At 55.1% G+C, this 23,784-nt stretch overlaps 1 protein-coding gene across 1 annotated transcript in view; it reads right to left on the bottom strand.

Annotated features, from left to right (window-relative positions):
- The window catches only part of LOC144952525 (ecotropic viral integration site 5 protein homolog), a 50,716-nt gene extending 32,416 nt beyond the window's left edge, over positions 1-18,300 (bottom strand). The window contains exons 1-8 of the mRNA XM_078882973.1: positions 17,918-18,300; positions 16,139-16,647; positions 15,387-15,573; positions 14,384-14,608; positions 10,284-10,358; positions 8,491-8,616; positions 6,388-6,531; positions 4,054-4,143 (exon numbers count right to left, since the gene is read on the bottom strand). Coding sequence (XP_078739099.1) covers positions 4,054-4,143; positions 6,388-6,531; positions 8,491-8,616; positions 10,284-10,358; positions 14,384-14,608; positions 15,387-15,573; positions 16,139-16,647; positions 17,918-18,199 — 1,638 coding nt within the window. The 5' untranslated portion in view covers positions 18,200-18,300. The remainder of the gene's footprint in view (positions 1-4,053; positions 4,144-6,387; positions 6,532-8,490; positions 8,617-10,283; positions 10,359-14,383; positions 14,609-15,386; positions 15,574-16,138; positions 16,648-17,917) is intronic.
- Positions 18,301-23,784: the final 5,484 nt, after the last annotated feature.

Here is a 23,784-nt window from a genome sequence, read left to right as displayed (position 1 = left end):
TCTGTGGGTCTCTGTGTGATGAGTCTATGGGTCTCTGTGTGATGAGTCTGTGGGTCTCTGTGTGATGAGTCTGTGGGTCTCTGTGTGATGAGTCTGTGGGTCTCTGTGTGATGAGTCTATGGGTCTCTGTGTGATGAGTCTGTGGGTCTCTGTGTGATGAGTCTGTGGGTCTCTGTGTGATGAGTCTGTGGGTCTCTGTGTGATGAGTCTGTGGGTCTCTGTGTGATGAGTCTGTGGGTCTCTGTGTGATGAGTCTATGGGTCTCTGTGTGGTGAGTCTATGGGTCTCTGTGTGATGAGTCTATGGGTCTCTGTGTGATGAGTCTATGGGTCTCTGTGTGATGAGTCTATGGGTCTCTGTGTGATGAGTCTATGGGTCTCTGTGTGATGAGTCTGTGGGTCTCTGTGTGATGAGTCTGTGGGTCTCTGTGTGATGAGTCTGTGGGTCTCTGTGTAATGAGTCTGTGGGTCTCTGTGTAATGAGTCTGTGGGTCTCTGTGTGATGAGTCTGTGGGTCTCTGTGTAATGAGTCTGTGGGTCTCTGTGTGATGAGTCTATGGGTCTCTGTGTGATGAGTCTGTGGGTCTCTGTGTAATGAGTCTGTGGGTCTCTGTGTGATGAGTCTGTGGGTCTCTGTGTGATGAGTCTGTGGGTCTCTGTGTGATGAGTCTGTGGGTCTCTGTGTGATGAGTCTGTGGGTCTCTGTGTAATGAGTCTATGGGTCTCTGTGTGATGAGTCTGTGGGTCTCTGTGTGGTGAGTCTGTGGGTCTCTGTGTGATGAGTCTGTGGGTCTCTGTGTGATGAGTCTGTGGGTCTCTGTGTGATGAGTCTGTGGGTCTCTGTGTGATGAGTCTGTGGGTCTCTGTGTGATGAGTCTATGGGTCTCTGTGTGATGAGTCTATGGGTCTCTGTGTGATGAGTCTATGGGTCTCTGTGTGATGAGTCTATGGGTCTCTGTGTGATGAGTCTATGGGTCTCTGTGTGATGAGTCTATGGGTCTCTGTGTGATGAGTCTATGGGTCTCTGTGTGATGAGTCTATGGGTCTCTGTGTGATGAGTCTGTGGGTCTCTGTGTGATGAGTCTATGGGTCTCTGTGTGATGAGTCTACGGGTCTCTGTGTGGTGAGTCTATGGGTCTCTGTGTGATGAGTCTATGGGTCTCTGTGTGATGAGTCTATGGATCTCTGTGTGATGAGTCTATGGATCTCTGTGTGATGAGTCTATGGGTCTCTGTGTGATGAGTCTATGGGTCTCTGAGTGATGAGTCTATGGGTCTCTGTGTGATGAGTCTATGGGTCTCTGTGTGATGAGTCTGTGGGTCTCTGTGTGATGAGTCTATGGGTCTCTGTGTGATGAGTCTACGGGTCTCTGTGTGGTGAGTCTATGGGTCTCTGTGTGATGAGTCTATGGATCTCTGTGTGATGAGTCTATGGATCTCTGTGTGATGAGTCTATGGGTCTCTGTGTGATGAGTCTATGGGTCTCTGAGTGATGAGTCTATGGGTCTCTGTGTGATGAGTCTATGGGTCTCTGTGTGATGAGTCTGTGGGTCTCTGTGTGATGAGTCTATGGGTCTCTGTGTGATGAGTCTACGGGTCTCTGTGTGGTGAGTCTATGGGTCTCTGTGTGAGTCTGTGAGTCTCTGTGTGGTGAGTCTATGGGTCTCTGTGTGATGAGTCTATGGGTCTCTGTGTGAGTCTATGGGTCTCTGTGTGAGTCTGTGTGTCTCTGTGTGATGAGTCTATGGGTCTCTGTGTGATGAGTCTATGGGTCTCTGTGTGATGAGTCTATGGGTCTCTGTGTGAGTCTGTGTGTCTCTGTGTGATGAGTCTATGGGTCTCTGTGTGATGAGTCTATGGGTCTCTGTGTAGTGAGTCTATCGGTCTCTGTGTGAGTCTGTGAGTCTCTGTGTGGTGAGTCTATGGGTCTCTGTGTGATGAGTCTATGGGTCTCTGTGTGAGTCTGTGTGTCTCTGTGTGATGAGTCTACGGGTCTCTGTGTGAGTCTACGGGTCTCTGTGTGAGTCTACGGGTCTCTGTGTGGTGAGTCTATGGGTCTCTGTGTGATGAGTCTATGGGTCTCTGTGTGATGAGTCTACGGGTCTCTGTGTGGTGAGTCTATGGGTCTCTGTGTGAGTCTATGAGTCTCTGTGTGTGTCTCTGTGTGTGTCTCTGTGTGTGTCTCTGTGTGTGTCGGTGTGAGTCTGTGTGTCTCTGTGTGTCTCTGTGTGATGAGTCTACGGGTCTCTGTGTGAGTCTATGAGTCTCTGTGTGAGTCTCTGTGTGAGTCTGTGAGTCTCTGTGTGAGTCTGTGAGTCTCTGTGTGAGGCTCTGTGTGAGTCTGTGTGTGAGTCTCTGTGTGAGTCTGTGAGTCTCTGTGTGAGTCTCTGTGTGAGTCTCTGTGTGAGTCTGTGAGTCTCTGTGTGAGTCTGTGTGAGTCTGTGTGTCTCTGTGTGTGTCTCTGTGTGATGAGTCTACGGGTCTCTGTGTGAGTCTATGAGTCTCTGTGTGAGTCTCTGTGTGAGTCTGTGAGTCTCTGTGTGAGTCTGTGAGTCTCTGTGTGAGTCTCTGTGTGAGTCTGTGTGTGAGTCTCTGTGTGAGTCTGTGAGTCTCTGTGTGAGTCTCTGTGTGAGTCTGTGTGAGTCTGTGGGTCTCTGTGATGAGTCTGTGTGTGAGTCTCTGTGTGAGTCTGTGTGTCTCTGTGATGAGTCTGTGAGTCTCTGTGTGAGTCTGTGTGAGTCTGTGTGTGAGTCTCTGTGTGAGTCTGTGTGTCTCTGTGTGAGTCTGTGTGTCTCTGCGTGAGTCTGTGTGTCTCTGTGTGATGAGTCTATGAGTCTCTGTGTGTGTCTCTGTGTGTGTCTCTGTGTGTGTCTCTGTGTGAGTCTGTGTGTCTCTGTGTGTGTCTCTGTGTGTGTCTCTGTGTGTGTCTCTGTGTGTGTCTCTGTGTCTCTGTGTGTGTCTCTGTGTGAGTCTCTGTGTGAATCTGTGTGTCTCTGTAAGTCTCTGTGTGAGTCTGTGTGTCTCTGTGTGAGTCTGTGAGTCTCTGTGTGAGTCTACGGGTCTCTGTGTGAGTCTGTGTGTCTCTGTGTGAGTCTGTGTGAGTCTGTGTGAGTCTCTGTGTGAGTCTGTGAGTCTCTGTGTGAGTCTGTGAGTCTCTGTGTGAGTCTGTGTGTCTCTGTGTGAGTCTGTGTGAGTCTCTGTGTGAGTCTGTGTGTCTCTGTGTGAGTCTCTGTGTGTCTCTGTGTGTGTCTCTGTGTGTGTCTCTGTGTGTGTCTCTGTGTGTGTCTCTGTGTGTGTCTCTGTGTCTCTGTGTGTGTCTCTGTGTGAGTCTCTGTGTGAGTCTGTGTGTCTCTGTGAGTCTGTGTGTCTCTGTGTGAGTCTGTGTGTCTCTGTGTGAGTCTGTGTGTCTCTGTGTGAGTCTGTGTGTCTCTGTGTGAGTCTGTGTGTGTCTCTGTGTGAGTCTCTGTGTGAGTCTCTGTGTGAGTCTGTGTGTCTCTGTGTGTCTCTGTGTGAGTCTGTGAGTCTCTGTGTGAGTCTGTGTGAGTCTGTGAGTCTCTGTGTGAGTCTGTGTGTCTCTGTGTGAGTCTGTGTGAGTCTGTGAGTCTCTGTGTGAGTCTGTGAGTCTCTGTGTGTGTCTCTGTGTGAGTCTCTGTGTGAGTCTGTGTGAGTCTCTGTGTGAGTCTGTGTGTCTCTGTGTGATGAGTCTGTGTGTCTGTGTGTGTGTCTCTGTGTGATGAGTCTGTGAGTCTCTGTGTGTGTCTCTGTGTGAGTCTGTATGTCTCTGTGTGTGTCTCTGTGTGAGTCTCTGTGTGAGTCTGTATGTCTCTGTGTGAGTCTGTATGTCTCTGTGTGAGTCTGTATGAGTCTCTGTGTGAGTCTGTATGTCTCTGTGTGAGTCTGTGTGTGTCTCTGTGTGAGTCTGTGAGTCTCTGTGTGAGTCTGTGAGTCTCTGTGTGAGTCTCTGTGTGAGTCTGTGAGTCTCTGTGTGAGTCTCTGTGTGAGTCTGTGAGTCTCTGTGTGAGTGCGTCATGAAGCAGGGGGCTGTGGTGAGGCACCTGCAGCATGCCCTCCATGTCCTGCTGCATGAGGTCCGCCTGCGTGCGCTGCAGGATGGCCATTCCAACGCGGAACACCACCTCCAGGCCCTGGCGAGCACACGGCAGCAGTCGCAGCAGCAGCATCAGCAGTAGTAGCAGTAGTAGTAGCAGCAGCAGCAGTAGCAGTAGTAGTAGCAGTAGTAGTAGCAGTAGTAGTAGCAGCAGCAGCAGTAGTAGTAGCAGTAGTAGCAGTAGTAGCAGCAGTAGCAGCAGTAGCAGCAGTAGCAGCAGCAGCAGCAGCAGTAGTAGTAGCAGAGACATCATCATCATCGCCACCACCACGACCACCATCACCACCATCATCAAAACCATCACCACCACGATCACCAGCATCACCACCACCACAATCACCACCATCACCACCACCATCACTATTACTACTACCACCATCATCACCACCACTATCAAAACCATCACCACCACCACAATCACCAGCATCACCACCACCATCATCAGAACCACCATCACCACTATCATCAGAACCATCACCACCACCAGTATCACCACCATCACCACCACCACCATCAGAACCATCATCACCATCACCACCAACATCACCATCATCAAAACCACCACCACCACCACAATCGCCAGCATCACCACCACCATTACCACCACCATCATCATCATCACCACCACCACCATCATCAGAACCATCACCACCACCATCACCATTACCACCATCACCTTTACCACCACCATAACCACCACCGTAACCACCACGACCATCAACAGAACCATCACCACCACCATCATCAGAACCATCATCACCACCATCACCACCATCATCAGAACCATCACCACCACCACCACAATCACCAGTATCACCACCATCATCAGAACCATCACCACCACCATCACCACCACCATCACCACCAACATCACCACCAATATCAAAACCATCACCACCACCACAATCACCAGTATTACCACCATCATCAGAACCATCACCACCACCATCATCAGAACCATCACCATCACCACCACCATCATCATCACCACCACCACCATCACCACCACCACCATCACCACCACCATCATCATCACCACCACCACCACCATCACCATCATCATCAGAACCATCACCACCACCATCATCAGAACCATCATCACCACCATCACCACCATCATCAGAACCATCACCACCACCACCACAATCACCAGTATCACCACCATCATCAGAACCATCACCACCACCATCACCACCAACATCACCACCAATATCAAAACCATCACCACCACCATCACAATCACCAGTATTACCACCATCATCAGAACCATCACCACCACCATCATCAGAACCATCACCATCACCACCACCATCATCATCACCACCACCACCACCATCACCACCACCATCATCATCACCACCACCACCATCACCATCATCATCAGAACCATCACCACCACCATCATCAGAACCATCATCACCACCATCACCACCATCATCAGAACCATCACCACCACCACCACAATCACCAGTATCACCACCATCATCAGAACCATCACCACCACCATCACCACCAACATCACCACCAATATCAAAACCATCACCACCACCACAATCACCAGTATTACCACCATCATCAGAACCATCACCACCACCATCATCAGAACCATCACGACCACCACCATCACCATCACCACCACCATCACCACCACCATCATCATCACCACCACCACCACCATCACCATCATCATCATCATCAGAACCATCACCACCACCACCACCACCACCGCCATCACCACCACCACCACAATCACCACCACCACCATCATCAGAACCATCAACACCACCACCATCACCACCATCATCACCACCACCATCACCACCACCACCATCACCACCATCATCAGAACCATCACCACCACCATCACCACCACGATCACCAGTATCACCACCATCATCAGAACAATCACCACTACCATCATCAGAACCATCACGACCACCACCATCACCATCACCACCACCACCATCACCACCATCATCATCACCACCACCACCACCATCACCATCATCATCAGAACCATCACCACCACCACCACCACCACCACCACCGCCATCACCACCACCACCACAATCACCACCATCATCAGAACCATCAACACCACCACCATCACCACCATCACCACCACCACCAATATCAAAACCATCACCACCACCACAATCACCAGTATCACCACCATCATCAGAACCATCACCACCACCATCATCAGAACCATCACCACCACCACCATCACCACCATCACCACCACCACCATCACCACCTCCACCGCCACCACCGCCCCCACCTCTGCGACGAAGACGTCGAAGATGCGCGTCGCGACGGGTAGCGGGAAGGTGGTGAGGAAGATGGTGAGGAACCAGGAGGAGGCGTACATGGTGGTGTGGAAACTCTGCGCTTGGAAGTGCGTGTACAGGTCGGGCAAGGTCTCCTGTCGGGGGCAAAGACGGCACAATACACTCCACTCAGCGCATAGCTGACAGGGGTCGGGAACCTTTGTGCCTGGGAGAGCCATAAAAGCGAAATATTTCTAAATATATTTCATTGAGAGCCATAATTTTAACGTCTAATGAATTAAATACGTGTTAAATTTCGATTTAAAGCTTTCGTGACTGCAGGGATTCATCTTCTTGGTTCTTTCGGTAAAGTCACGTAGAAGGGAAGTAATAAAATAATAAAAATAAAACATAATAAAATAATTCTATTGTGTTTTATTTTTATTATTGTATTATTTCTCTTCTACGTGACTTTACCGAAAGAACCAAGAAGATGAACACGTCTTACTTTTAATGCGACTTCTGGCGCTGCGTGGTTTTGCTGATGGCCTTGTAGTCTGGTTCAAAACGTGGCGAGGTTGAGCTACGTTGCAGGCGTGACCCGTAAAATGTATCTTCAAAACTAATTTCTGTTTACTTTAAAATGACACGCTATTATTGAGCAAATATCACAAGTATTTGAAAAATCAGTTCGAAACTGATTTTTTTAAATCCTTTATATTAAGTTCGCTTGCGTGCTTGCTTGCGTGCTTGCTTGCTTGCCTGCTTACGACCGTGCAAATCTTTCGGTCGTTTTTTAACCCACTTCCCGTGATCCAATCGAGCTGACATTTTCCACACAGACTCGTTGTGCGAGACAATTAATTTTCGTGAAAAATGTTACACTGTTTAGGGAAAACAAATTAAATATTGAATTACCAATTGCTTAATACTGGCAGACAATCATCTGGCCCCATAGGTGGCAGCCATCTCAAGCCAGAGGACGAGAGGACTCTAGCCGCCACGCATATAAAGGATTTATAGTGAAAAACTTCGTTTTTACGGGTTTACTTGTTTTGTTTTTTTTTCCCCAACTCAAAATTGTTTGGGAGCCATATGCCGTCACTGGAAGAGCCAGGAAGTGATGTCGTCAAATCGCGAGAGGACAGGAAGTGATGTCATCAATCGTGCGCGTGGAGGGGGCGAGCGGACAGGAAGTGATGTCATCGATCGCCATATATGGCTCGCGAGCCACAGGTTCCCGACCGCTGGCGTAGGGGGGGTCCGTGTCGTCGTCAACGGCAATCGGCGAGGTTTCGCGTCGACGCAGCCCAAACGGTTAGCGGGCGACGATTTGGCACCCGCTGCGTCGTGTGGGGATCGAGCGTTGCCCCCTCGCTCGCGTGTGCGTTTCCCACGGGAGCTCCGGTTTTCACCCCCCCGCCGCCCATTCGCGACGGGACCGGCTCTCGCTTCTTTCGAAATAGCTACGGATCAGCTCAGCGGGTCTTGCACCTGGTGTGTGTGTGTGTATATTTTTTAAATGTCCCCAGTGTTCATCTTCTTGGTTCTTTCGGTAAAGTCATCACGTAGAAGGGAAATAATGAAATGATAGAAATAAAACTTAATAAAATGCAATTGTCACGACGTTTCGGCCACAACGCAAGCAGCCGTCCTCAGGTGAAGAACAGGTCTGTCGGAAAGACAGCGTCTGAATGAAACACCACCACGCTTGGCAGCGTATATACTTAAATATATACTTAAATATACGCTGCCAGGCTTGGTGGTGTTCAGAAGAACAGGTCTGTCGGAAAGACAGCGTCCGACAGACCTGTTCTTCACCTGAGGACGGCTGCTTGCGTTGTGGCCGAAACGTCGTGAGAATTATTAAATGTTTTATTTTTATTATTTTGTTATTTCCCTTCTACGTGGGCGACTTTACCGAAAGAACCAACAAGATGAATCCCTGCTGCAGTCACGAAAGAAGCTTTCAATCGAAATGTAGGTGTCAGTTTTGTTGCCAAAAAAAGGGGGAAAACCCCCCTATTAGTACATTTTGGTACTGGCAAAGGAGGCCCCAGGGATGTCCCCAGCGTTGTTTCGTTTGCTGTCGTTGTTGCTAGCGGTCGCCGCACCTGTATCATGCACTCAAACTGGTAGATGCAGAGGCCCAGCTCGGCCATGCTGGGCTTGAAGAGCTCACGGAGGCGGTACCCTTGCATGAGGCGCACAAACACGCAGAACGCGTCTTCCTCCGGCATCTGCGTTCGCAGGTGGGCAAGAGCGGCAGGAAGTGATGTCGTCAATCGCGAGAGGGCAGGAAGCGATGTCATCAATGAGCGGGCAGGAAGTGATGTCATCAATCGCGCGCGGAGGGGGCGAGCGGGCAAGAAGTGATGTCGTCAATTGCGAGCGGGCAGGAAGTGATGTCGTCAATCGCGAGAGGGCAGGAAGCGATGTCATCAATGAGCGGGCAGGAGGAAGTGATGTCGTCAATCACGCGCGGAAGGGGGCGAGCGGGCAGGAAGTGATGTCATCAATCGCGAGAGGGCAGGAAGTGATGTCATCAATCGCGCGCGGAGAGGGCGAGCGGGCAGGAAGTGATGTCATCAATCGCGCGCGGAGGGGGCGAGCGGGCAGGAAGTGATGTCATCAATCGCGCGCGGAGAGGGCGAGCGGGCAGGAAGTGATGTCATCAATCGCGCGCGGATGGGGCGAGTGGGCAGGAAGTGATGTCATCAATCGCGAGAGGGCAGGAAGTGATGTCATCAATCGCGCGCGGAGGGGGCGAGCGGGCTGGAAGTGATGTCATCAATCGCGCGCGGAGGGGGCGGGCGGGCAGGAAGTGATGTCATCAATCGTGCGGGGAGGGGGCGAGCGGGCAGGAAGTGATGTCATCAATCGCGCGCAGAGGGGGCGAGCGGGCAGGAAGTGATGTCATCAATCGCGCGCGGAGGGGGCGAGCGGGCAGGAAGTGATGTCATCAATCACGCGCGGAGAGGGCGAGGGCAGGAAGTGATGTCATCAATCGCGCGCGGAGGGGGCGAGTGGGCAGGAAGTGATGTCATCAATCGCGCGAGGGGAGAACGGTGGGGGCGAGCGGGCAGGAAGTGATGTCATCAATTGCGCGCGGGAGGGGGCGAGCGGGCAGGAAGTGATGTCATCAATCGCTCGCGGAGTGGGCGAGCGGGCAGGAAGTGATGTCATCAATCGCGCGAAGGGAGTGCGGTGGAGGGGGGGCAGGAAGTGACTTAATCGATCGCACACGGGGAAGGGGGGTGGGGCAGGAAGTGATGTCATGAATCGCGCGCGTGAGGGAGCGGTGCCGGAAGCGGCTTCAACGAAAGCCGAAAAAACAAGAATCAAAGTTGCGACGTCAGCCAAAGAAAGCAGGAAGTGTCACCGGTGGCCACCACCCAGCCCAGCCACCCACCAAGACCCCCCCACCCACCCCCCACACCACCCCCCCACCCATGTGACCCACCAAGGCCCCCACCCCCCCACCCATGTGACCCACCAAGGCCCCCCCCACCCCCCCACCCCCCCCACCCACGTGACCCACCAAAGCCCCCCTCCACCCCCCCCCCCACCACCCCCACCCACGTGACCCACCAAGGCCCCCCACCCCCCCACCCAGCGACCCACCAAGGCCCACCCCCCCACCCCCCCCACCCACGTGACTCACCATGGCCCCCCACCCCCCCACCCAGCGACCCACCAAGGCCCCCCTCCACCCCCACCCTCCCACCCCCCCCACCCACGTGACCCACCAAGGCCCCCCACCCCCCCACCCAGCGACCCACCAAGACCCCCATGACCCCCCCCACCCCCCCCCCTGACCCCCCCCCACCCCCCCCCCATGACCCCCCCCACATGACCCCCCCCGCCCCCCCCCCCCACCCCCCACGTGACCGTGTCAAGGCGTCACCTGCATGAGCAGGAGACCCACGATGAAGGCGCTGCCCTGGCAGTAGCCCACCTCGGGGTCCACGAGGGAGTAGGCCTGCACCACGACAACAACAACAACAACAACGACGACAACAACAACAACAACAACGTGGTGGAAGATAACAATGGGTGGTGGAAGAAAACAATGGGTGGTGGAAGATAACAATGGGTGGTGGAAGATAACAATGGGTGGTTGAAAAGACAAAGGACTCCCCCCCCCCCTCATAGCCTTGGAGCAAGTGCTGCTAGCACGAGTAGCAGCGGTGCCGATGAAGGGCGACTCACCCACTCACTCACTCACTCACCCACCCACTCACTCATTCACTCATTCACTCACCCACCCACTCACTCATTCACTCACTCATTCACTCACCCACTCACACACTCACTCACTCACTCACACACTCATTCACTCATTCACTCACCCACTCACACACTCACTCACCCACTCACCCACTCACCCACTCACTCACCCACTCACCCACTCACTTACTTTCTCACTCACCCACTCACTCACTCACCCACTCACTCACTCACCCACCCACCCACTCACTCACTCACTCACCCACTCATTCACTCACCCACTCACCCACCCACTCACTCACTCACCCACTCACCCACTCACTTATTCACTCACCCACTCACTCACTCACTCACCCACTCACTCACTCACCCACTCATTCACTCACCCACTCACCCACCCACTCACTCACTCACCCACCCACTCACTCACTCACTCACCCACCCACCCACCCACCCACTCACTCACCCACCCACCCACCCACTCACTCACTCACCCACCCACCCACTCTCCCACTCACTCACTCACTCACCCACCACTCACCCACTCACTCACTCACTCACCCACTCACTCACTCACTCATTCACTCACCCAACCACACACTCACTCACTCACCCACTCACTCACTCACTCACACACTCACTCACTCACCCACTCACCCACTAACCCACTCACTCACTCACCCACTCACCCACTCACTCACTCACCCACTCACTCACTCACTCACCCACTCACTCACTCACCCACTCACTCACTCACTCACCCACCCACTCACTGACTCACCCACCCACCCACCCACTCACCCACTCACTCACTCACCCACTCACTCACTCACTCATTCACTCACCCACCCACACACTCACTCACTCACCCACTCACTCACTCACTCATTCACTCACTCACCCACACACTCACTCACTCACTCACTCACCCACTCACCCACTCACTCACTCACTCACTCATTCACTCACCCACCCACCCACTCACCCACCCACTCACTCACCCACCCAACCACCCACCCACTCACTCACCCACTCACTCACCCACCCACCCACCCACTCACTCACCCACTCACTCACTCACTCACCCACCCACTCACCCAGCCACACCCTCACTCACTCACTCACCCACCCACCCACTCACCCCCCCACCCACCCACTCACCCACCCACTCACTCACCCACCCAACCACCCATCCACCCACCCACCCACCCACCCACTCACTCACCCACCCACCCACCCACCCACCCACTCACCCAGCCACACCCTCACTTACTCACTCACCCACCCACCCACTCACCCCCCCCCACCCACCCACCCACTCACCCACCCACTCACTCACCCACCCAACCACCCACCCACTCACTCACCCACTCACCCCACCCACCCACCCACCCACTCACTCACCCACTCACTCACTCACCCACCCACTCACCCAGCCACACCCTCACTCACTCACTCACTCACCCACCCACCCACTCACCCCCCCCACCCACCCACCCACTCACCCACCCACCCACTCACTCACCCACCCAACCACCCATCCACCCACCCACCCACCCACTCACTCACCCACCCACCCACCCACCCACCCACCCACTCACCCACCCACCCATTCACCCACTCACTCACTCACTCACCCACCCACTCACCCACCCAACCACCCACCCACCCACTCACTCACCCACCCACCCACCCACTCACCCACCCACCCATTCACCCACTCACTCACTCACTCACCCACCCACTCACCCACCCAACCACCCACCCACCCACCCACTCACCCACTCACCCACCCACCCACTCACTCACTCACTCACCCACCCTCTCACCCACCCACCCACCCACTCACCCACTGACCCACCCACCCGCTCACCCACCCACCCACCCACTCACCCACCCACCCACCCACTCACTCACCCACCCACCCACTCACTCACTCACCCACTCATTCACTCACCCACTCACCCACCCACTCACTCACCCACCCACTCACTCACTCACTCACCCACCCCACCCACCCACCCACTCACTCACCCACCCACCCACTCACTCACTCACCCACCCACCCACTCACTCACTCACCCACTCATTCACTCACCCACTCACCCACCCACTCACTCACTCACCCACCCACTCACTCACTCACCCACCCACCCACTCACTCACCCACCCACCCACTCACTCACTCACCCACCCACCCACTCTCCCACTCACTCACTCACCCACCCACTCACCCACTCACTCACTCACTCACCCACTCACTCACTCACTCATTCACTCACCCAACCACACACTCACTCACTCACCCACTCACTCACTCACTCACACACTCACTCACTCACTCACTCACCCACTCACCCACTAACCCACTCACTCACTCACTCACCCACTCACCCACTCACTCACTCACCCACTCACTCACTCACTCACCCACTCACCCACCCAACCACACACTCACTCACTCACCCACTCACTCACCCACTCACCCACTAACCCACTCACTCACTCACTCACCCACTCACCCACTCACTCACTCACCCACTCACTCACTCACTCACCCCACCCACCCACCCACCCACCCACTCACTCACTCACTCACTCACCCACCCACCCACCCACTCACCCACCCACCCACCCACCCACTCACCCACCCACCCATCCACCCACCCACCCACCCACCCACTCACTCACCCACTCACTCACTCACCCACCCCCTCACCCACCCACCCCCTCACCCACCCACCCCCTCACCCACCCACCCACCCACCCACCCACTCACCCACCCTCTCACTCACCCACCCACTCACCCACCCTCTCACCCACTCACCCACCCACCCACTCACCCACCCACCCACTCACCCACTCACCCCCCCACCCACCCACCCACCTTCATGACATTGAACAGCACCTCCTGGCCCATGCTGTCCTTCTCCCGGAAGAGCTCCCTCACTCACTCACCCACCGACCCACCCACCCACTCACACACTCACCCACCCACCCACCCACTCACCCACCCACTCACCCACCCACCCACTCACTCACTCACTCACCCACCCACCCACCCACTCACCCACCCACCCACCCACCCACTCACCCACCCACCCACCCACTCACCCACCCACCCACTCACCCACCCACCCACCTTCATGACATTGAACAGCACCTCCTGGCCCATGCTGTCCTTCTCCCGGAAGAGCTCCCTCACTCACTCACCCACCCACCCACCCACTCACCCACCCACCCACTCACCCACCCACCCACCCACCCACTCACCCACCCACTCACCCACCCACCCACCCACCCACCCACTCACCCACCCACTCACCCACCCACCCACCCACTCACTCACTCACCCACCCACCCACCCACTCACCCACTCACCCACCCACTCGCTCACCCACCCACCCACTCACCCACCCACTCACCCACCCACCTTCATGACATTGAACAGCACCTCCTGGCCCATGCTGTCCTCACGGAAGAGCTCCCCCACTCACCCACCCACCCACCCACTCACTCACCTACCCACCCACCCACCCACTTACCCACCCACCCACCCACTCACTCACCCACCCACCCACCCACCCCCCCACCCACCCACCCACCCACTCACCCACCCACTCACCCACCCACGCACCCACTCACCCACCCACCCACCCCCCCACCCACCCACCCTCTCACTCACCCACCCACCCACTCACCCTCTCACCCTCTCACCCACTCACCCACTCACCCACTCACCCACCCACCCACTCACCCCCCCACCCACCCACCCACCTTCATGACATTGAACAGCACCTCCTGGCCCATGCTGTCCTTCTCACGGAAGAGTTCGTGCTCGGGGAACGTGCGTGCAATGTCCCTGCGGATGAGCCGTTGGCACGGCGACGTGAGCTTCAGCAGCTCCGAGTACTGACGCTTGACCGGCAGGTTCTGAGCGCCGCAAATCAGCTGCCAGGCGATGCCGCGGAAGTGGTGCGGGATGCCCTTGCGCACCAGCTCCTGCGGGGAGAACACACGCGCACAACGTTACCAACGTTACCGTCGTTACCGTTAACGCCGTTACCGCCGTCACCGTTACCGTTACCGTCAACGTTACCATCACCGCCATCAACGTCACCGTTACCGCCGTCACCGTTACCGTCACCGCCATTACCATCAACGTCACCGCCGTCACCACCGTCACCGTCACCGTCACCATCACCATCACCGTCGTTACCATCACCATCAACACCGTCACCGTCGTTACCATCACCATCAACACCGTCACCGTCACCGCCATCACCATCACCGTCGTTACCATCAACGTCAACACCGTCACCTTCGTTACCATCACCGTCAACACTGTCACCGTCACCGCCATCACCGTCACCGTCGTTACCGTCAACGTCGTTACCATCACCTTCAACGTCACCGTCACTGGCGTTACCATCACCGTCGCCGCCGTCACCGTCACGGCAACCACCACCGTCGCCACCATCACCACCACCGCCGTGGGGAGACATGGGAGATCCAGGCAAGTGGCGGTGGCGGTGGTGTCGGTGGTGTCGGTTGTGTCGGTGGTGTCGGTGGTGTCGGTGGTGTCGGTGGTGTCGGTGGTGTCGTCGGCGGTGTCGTCGGCGGTGTCGGTGGCGTCGGTGGTGTCGGCCTCGTCGTGTCCACACACACCACACACACACCACACACACACCACACACACACACACCACACACACACCACACACACACCACACACACACACCACACACACACCACACACACGCGTGTGCGCCGTGGCTCGCCTTGACGTGCTTGTCGCGCTTGCGTGACACCTCCTCCCACTCGTTGACGAGGTGTCCCCACACGGACCACGCGTCCTCCTCCATGTGGCCCAGGCCGCTGGACGCCGACGACGACGAGACGAGGGAGGAGCCGCTGTTCCTGCGCGAGCCGCCAAACGACAGCGAGCGGCTGTCTGACTCCAGCAGCCTGGGGAGGGGAGGAGGAGGGGGAGATGGGGAGATGGGGGGAGATGTAGGGAGACACACCACACACACACCACACACACACACCACACACACACACACCACACACACCACACACACACCACACACACACACACACACCACACACACACCACACACACCACACACACACCACACACACCACACACACACCACACACACCACACACACCACACACACACCACACACACCACACACACCACACACACACACACACCACACACACACCACACACACCACACACACACACCACACCACACACACACCACCACACACACACCACACACACACACCACACACACCACACACACCACACACACACCACACACACCACACACACACCACACACACTCACCACACACACACACACACACCACACACACACACACACCACACACACCACACACACACACCACACACACCACACACACCACACACACACCACACACACCACACACACACCACACACACTCACCACACACACACACACACACCACACACACCACACACACCACACTCACCACACTCACCGGTTCTGCTCCTCCAGTTTGGCGAGGAGTTGTTCGTCGTCCGGGCTCAGCGCCTCCGGGGTCGGAGGGTCGCCCACGCCGGGAGTGTCCGGAGTGTTTGGGGTGTCACCAGGAGTGTTTCGAGTGTTTCGAGTGTTTTCTGGAGTGTTTGGGGTGTCGCCCAGAGCGTTTGGGGTGTCACCAGGAGTGTTTGGGGTGTCACCAGGAGTGTTTTGAGTGTCGCCCAGAGCGTTTGGGGTGTCGTCCGGAGTGTTTCGAGTGTTTTGAGTGTTGTCTGGAGTGTTTCGAGTGTTGTCTGGAGTGTTTGGGGTGTTACCAGGAGTGTTTTGAGTGTCGGCCGGAATGTTTGGGGTGTCACCAGGAGTGTTTGGGGTGTCGTCTAGAGTGTTTTGAATGTCGGCCAGAGTGTTTGGGGTGTCGTCTGGAGTGTTTGGAGTGTTTTGAGTGTTTTGAGTGTCGCTCGGAGTGTTTGGCTCCTCCACCTCCACTTCCTTCTTCGCGAGTCGCAGCTGAGGAGGGGGCGGGGGGGGGTGTGGGGGGGTGGTGGGGGGGGTGGGGGGTGGGGTAGAGGGGGCGGGGGGGGTGGGGGGGGTGGGGGGGGGGCGGGGGGGGGTGGGGGGGGGTGGGGGGGGGCGAGTGGGAAGGAGACAAAGTCGAGCTCAGGTGGAGCTCCGTCAGGTGACCCAGGCCTGGAGCTCCGCCAGGTGACCTGAAAGCTCCGTCAGGTGACCCAGGCCTGGAGCTCCGTCAGGTGACCTGGGAGCTCCGCCAGGTGACCTGGGAGCTCCGCCAGGTGACCTGGGAGCTCCGTCAGGTGACCTGGGAGCTCCGTCAGGTGACCTGGGAGCTCCGTCAGGTGACCTGGGAGCTCCGTCAGGTGACCTGGAAGCTCCGTCAGGTGACCTGGGAGCTCCGCCAGGTGACCTGGGAGCTCCGCCAGGTGACCTGGGAGCTCCGCCAGGTGACCTGGGAGCTCCGTCAGGTGACCTGGGAGCTCCGCCAGGTGACCTGGGAGCTCCGCCAGGTGACCTGGGAGCTCCGTCAGGTGACCTGGGAGCTCCGTCAGGTGACCTGGGAGCTCCGTCAGGTGACCTGGGAGCTCCGCCAGGTGACCTGGGAGCTCCGCCAGGTGACCTGGGAGCTCCGCCAGGTGACCTGGGAGCTCCGCCAGGTGACCTGGGAGCTCCGCCAGGTGACCTGGGAGCTCCGTCAGGTGACCTGGGAGCTCCGCCAGGTGACCTGGGAGCTCCGCCAGGTGACCTGGGAGCTCCGCCAGGTGACCTGGGAGCTCCGCCAGGTGACCTGGGAGCTCCGCCAGGTGACCCAGGCCCGCGTGGCCCCGTGCCGTCCGCTTCCTCCGCTCGTCCAAAAACCCGGCATTCACTCGCTCTGGCGAACCGGTGGTGGTGGTGGTGGTGGCGGTGGTGGCGGTGGTGGTGGTGGTGGCGGCGGTGGTGGTGGTGGTGGCGGCGGTGGTGGTGGTGGTGGCGGTGGTGGCGGCGGTGGTGGCGGTGGCAGTGATGGCGATTATGGGGGTGGCGGTGATAGTGGTGGCAGTGGTGATAGTGGTGGCGGTGGTGGTGATGGCGATGTTGGTGGCGGTGGTGATGATGGCGGTGGTGGTGGTGGTGGTGGCGGGCACAGTGGTGACAGTGGCAGCAGTGGTGGTGGTGGTGGCGGTGGCGGTGATAGTGGCGGTGATCGGTAGCGGTGGTGATAGTGGTGGCAGTGGTGACGGTGGTTGTGGTGGTGTCGTCATCTTCATCGGCTGCTACTGACCTGGCTGCCGGGCTGGGCGGTAGTGGCGGTGGTGGCGCTGGTGGTGGCGGTGGTGGTGGCGCTGGTGGCGTTGGTGGTGGCGGTGGTGGCGCTGGTGGCGTTGGTGGTGGCGGCGGTGGTGGCGGTGACGGTGGTGGCGTTGGTGGTGGCGGTGGTGGTGGCGTTGGTGGTGGCGGCGGTGGTGGCGGTGACGGTGGTGGCGCGTGGCGCCGTGGTGTTGATGCGTGACGGCCTCAGCGGAGAGCCGGCGCCACGGGATGGAGACACCAGCCCGGTCGCCATGGAGACACCGCGCTAGGACCGGGCGGTGGCGGTAGTGGCGGTGGTAGTGGTGGTGGTGGAGATGGTGGTGGTATTGTTAGTGCTGGTGCAGTGGTGGTATTAGTGGTGTGTTGTTAGTGGCGGTGGTAGTGGTGGTGGTGGTATTGTTAGTGATGGTGCGGTGGTGGTGTTAGTGGTGGTAGTAGTGGTGGTGTTAGTGGTGGTGGTGTTAGTGGTGTTCGTGGTGGCGGTGGTAGTGGTGGTGGTGATGGTGGTGTTAGTGGCGGTGCTGGTAGTGGTGGTGGTATTGGTGGTAGTGGTGGTGTTAGTGGTGTGTTGTTAGTGGCAGTGGTAGTGGTGGTGGTAGTGGTGGTGGTGGTGGTGTTAGTGGCGGTGGTAGTGGTGGTGGTGGTGATGGTGGAGATGGTGGTGGTATTGTTAGTGCTGGTGCGGTGGTGGTATTAGTGGTGGTGGTGGTGGTAGTGGTGGTGGTGTTAGTGGTGGTGGTGGTGGTGGTGGTGTTAGTGGTGGTGGTGTTAGTGGTGGTGGTGTTAGTGGTGTTGGTGCGATGTTGGTGGAGCTCTCTACTGTCGTTGTCAGGAGGCCGCAGGAGGGGGTCGGGGGTCAGGGAGTCGGGGGTCAGGGGGTCGGGGGGTCGGGGGTCAGGGCGGGAGATTGGTGGCGGGCGAAGAGTTCACGTGACGTCGTTTTACATCGTCACCTGCGAGGAGAGGAGACAAGGGTCGCCATCATCATCGTCGTCGTCGTCGTCATCGTCATCGTAGACATCATCATCATCATTGTCGTCATCGTCGTCATCATCGTCGTCATCATCGTCGTCATCATCGTCGTCATCGTCGTCGTCATCGTCGTCATCATCGTCGTCATCATCGTCGTCATCTCCATCATCATCGACATCTTCATCATCATCGTCGTCATCGTCATCATCATCGACATCGTAGACATCGTCGTCGTCGTCATCGTCATCGTAGACATCATCGTCATCATCATTGTCGTCATCGTCATCATTGTCGTCGTCATCATCATCATCATCATCGACATCTTCATCATCATCATCATCATCGTCGTCATCGTCGTCGTCATCGTCGTCGTCATCATCATCATCATCGTCGTCATCATCGTCGTCATCATCATCATCGACATCTTCATCATCATCATCATCGTCGTCATCGTCGTCGTCATCATCATCGTCATCATCATCATCATCGTCGTCATCGTCGTCATCATCGTCGTCATCGTCATCATCATCATCATCATCATCGTCGTCATCGTCGTCGTCATCGTCGTCGTCATCGTCGTCATCATCATCATCATCGTCGTCATCATCGACGTCATCATCGTCGTCATCGTCGTCGTCATCATCATCTTCATCAACGTCATCATCGTCTTCATCGCCACTGGGGAGACAAAGGCGGCCGGGCGTGGTGTTGGCCACCCACCCCCTCGTGTGCCACAGTGCCGGCAGCCTTCATAGGTGCTGCTAGCTAACAGCACTTGCCCCTACAGTCTGTTAAGACTATACGGGGGATCTTTGTTACGGTGTGTGAATCCGGCAAAACAACCCCCTTACCTCCTTGTTGGTGCCGGACGGCAACGCTGTGGTGGTGGGCAGTGTCGTGGGGGGAGGGCCAATTTCGATTGACCATCACCCTCAAGGCGTCTGTGACCACCACAGCGGCCAAATTGGGGCTCTGGACGGGTGCGAGGGGCTGGTAACCCCTCCACCTTCAATTAACTACCACTAAACCACGACTGAAATATCTAACTAATAAGCTTGTGCCGGAGGTCCCCGGGGTGACAGGCGTCTATGACGTCTCCTGGCCAAACCCCATTTTGGCGGAGCCAGGAGATTGAATCTTCACCCTCGGGGCTCCTCCAGAAATGACAAAAAAAACATTGCGTGTGGCCACGTGGAATGTTCGAACGCTCGCTGCGGAGGAGAGGCTGCCACTCCTCTGTCAGGAGTTGGACCGGTACCGCCTGGATCTCTGTGGTATTCAGGAGGTCCGGTGGACCGGCTCTGGCTCCTGCCACCATGAGGGGTGGACAGTCCTCTACTCGGGGCAGGAGACTGCCAAACAACAGGGTGTGGCTCTTCTTCTGAACAAAAGAATGAAGGGGGCGTGGGAGCGTGACGGTGAGGTGTGAGAAGCTGTAAGCCCCAGGCTACTTTGGGCTCGCCTTCCCATCAACCAGAGGCGAGGAGTGGTGGTTGTGGTTACTTATGCCCCCACCGAAGATGAACATCAGTGGAGGGATGCAAGCAAGGCCGATGAGTCAGATGCCTTCTATGACCTCCTGTCACAGGTGCTGGCTAAAGTGGCCACTTGGGACAGAGTCATTTTGTTGGGTGACTTTAATGCCCGAGTTGGTCATGAAGCTGGCACCTGGTCAGGAGTGATTGGAAGGCATGGGACAGATCAGCTCAATAAAAACGGCAGGAGGCTGCTAGACTTCTGTGCAGCCCATGGGCTTGTAATTACCAACTCGCTGTTCCGGCATCGGCGCATCCACACAACATCATGGATGCATGCCGGGTCCAAGCAAGAACATCTGCTTGACTACATAGTGATGGAACAGCGGATGCGGGCCCATGTCCTTGACACCAGGACCTACCGTGGAGCTGATTCTGCCCACTGACCATCGACTAGTCATCTGTAAGATGCGCCTGCCATTCTTCCACTCCGGTGGTGGGTGTACACCCAGGACCCCATTCAAACCCATAGTGGCCTAGTCTCAGCTTGCTGATGAAAGTTGCAAACGAGAATTTCATCATCGCTTGCGGCTGGGGTTGGCATCGTCAGAGTCGGGATCGAACCCACGACCTCCTGCATACCAGGCCAGGTAGTAAACATCTCATAGCCACCGTGATGATGATGATGATGAGAGAGACACGCAAACTCCAAGCGTCGTCAGAGTCGGGATCGAACCCACGACCTCCTGTACACCAGGCCAGGTAGTAAACATCTCCTAGCCACCGTGATGATGATGAGAGAGAGACACGCAAACTCCAAGCGTCGTCAGAGTCGGGATCGAACCCACGACCTCCTGTACACCAGGCCAGGTAGTTAACATCTCCTAGCCACCGTGATGATGATGATGAGAGAGAGACACGCAAACTCCAGGCGTCATCAGAGTCGGGATTGAACCCACGACCTCCTGCATACCAGGCCAGCTAGTAAACATCTCCTAGCGAGCGGCGGGGTTGAGTTAAAGTTAAACTCTTGCCATTCATTAAACTAATTAAAGGTTGCTCAGCCTCATGCATTATTGCCCCACGACGTTTTCCAAGCTGAGGGATTTCCCCTCCCCCAAGCCCTCACAGAAATGCTCAGAAAATCTGAAGACCTGTTCCTTGGGGGTCAGAGATCGAATCACCTTTCTTTCCCCAAGTGATGGCGATAGGTGTGGCGCTGCAGGTTACTTTTTTGACGGAGCTAAAGAGCGATTTGTGATCGCGGGCCACTGAAGCAGACTCCATCTCCTCAGCAACCCGCGACCATCACCCAGAGAAGACCTTGTATAAAGGTGTCAGTTTTTTGTACCAGTTGAAAGGGTAAAAACCTATCACTATATTTTGCCACTGGTAAAGGAGATGTCTCATAGTGTAAATGCTTCACCCAGAGCTCTCATACTCTGATGGTGCGCTGTCTTTGAGTTGTGCGCCTTTTGGCGTCATCTGGTCCAACACCAATGGAGACTAGGCTCTAAAGAAAAGCTGTCTCGGGTGTGGACCAGTCAACTTCAAGGACAGTGCATATCATTATCATCATCAGAGTTGTTTCTTTTTGTTTGCATTTTGACTGCTTGTGTTGTGGTCATTGCAAACATGATGCCTTGTATAAAGGTGTTAGTTTTTGTACCAGTTGAAAGGGTAAAAACCTATCACTATATTTTGCCACTGGTAAAGGAGATGTCTCATAGTGTAAATGCTTACCCTGAGCTCTCAATACTCTGATAGTGCGCTGTCTTTGAGTTGTGCGCCTTTTGGCGTCATCTGGTCCAACACCAATGGAGACTAGGCTCTAAGAAAGCCGTCTCGGGTGTGGACCAATCAACTTCAAGGACAGTGCATATCATTATCATCATCAGAGTTGTTTCGTTTTGTTTGCATTTTGACTGCTTGTGTTGTGGTCATTGCAAACATGATGCCTTGTATAAAGGTGTCAGTTGTTGTACCAGTTGAAAGGGTACAAACCTATCGCTATAGGTAGGGGGTTGTTTTGCCATACTAATAACACACCAACACACACACTCTGTTCATGCAGTACCAATAACAAACACAAAAGGCACACAATGAACATTGCTTCCAAATTCTTAGGTGTTTTCGGTAAAGTCAAGTAGGTAAAAAATTAACCCGTAAAAACTAAGTTTTTCACTATAAATCCTTTATATGCGTGGCGGCTAGAGTCCTCTCGTCCTCTGGCTTGAGATGGCTGCCACCTATGGGTCAGATGATTGCATTGCACCATTAAGCAATTGGTCATTAAATATCAAAAAAACAAATTCCTAAAAAGTGTAAAATTTTGGAGAAAAATTTGTTCACGAAAATAAATTGTCACGCACAACGAGTCTGTGTGCAAAATGTCAGCTCGATTGGATCACGGGAAGTGGGTTAAAAAAACGACCGAAAGATTTGCACGGTCGTACGCACGCAAGTGAACTTAATATAAAGGATTAAAAAAATAAAAATTAATAAAAGTAAAATAAAAATAATATCCAGGTGCCTACCTTGGCTCCTCCCACCCTCAACCAGTATATATACAAATACGGTTTTCTTGAAATTTCTCTTTACTTGATACAGCTATCGTGAGCTGTGACGGTTCCACCTGAAGACGGAAGCTTGTGTTGCCTTCGAAACGTCGTGATTTTTTATTTTATTTTATTAATTTTTTTTTACCTACACAGTGACTTTACCGAAAAAAAACCTCAGAATATGAATCCTTGCAGTCAGGAAAGCTTCAAATCTAGAATTGCTTCCGAAACAAAGAGAAAGGTCCCCCTGCTTAAGACTGCCGGGGCAAGTGCTGTTAGCTAGTCGCGCCCAGGAAGGCTGGCACAGGGCACACGAGGGGGGTGGGTGGCCAGCACCACCACGCCCGGCCGCCTTTGTCTCCCCAGTGGCGATGTTTACTACACACACAGCACCAGGTAACTCATTTGAGGCTGAGTCGACCTAGGGGAGGCACCGAGACCGGGTTCAGATCATCGTGATTACACTACTATACACTACACTATACACTACACTGTACACTACACTATACACTACACTACACACTACACTACTATACACTACACTGTACACTACTATACACTACACTATACACTACACTGTACACTACTATACACTACACTACACACTACACTATACACTACACTACACACTACACTGTACACTACTATACACTACACTGTACACTACTATACACTACACTATACACTACACTATACACTACACTATACACTACTACACTACACTATACACACTCCACCATACACTACACTATACACTACACTATACACTCCACCATACACTACACCATACACTATACACTACACTATACACTACACTATACACTATACAC

This window comes from Lampetra fluviatilis, chromosome 68 (genome assembly GCF_964198595.1).
Source record: "Lampetra fluviatilis chromosome 68, kcLamFluv1.1, whole genome shotgun sequence".
NCBI lineage: Eukaryota > Metazoa > Chordata > Hyperoartia > Petromyzontiformes > Petromyzontidae > Lampetra > Lampetra fluviatilis.
The sequence above is the reverse complement of the archived record's forward strand: the minus strand, read 5'-3'. Positions and strand labels throughout refer to the sequence as shown.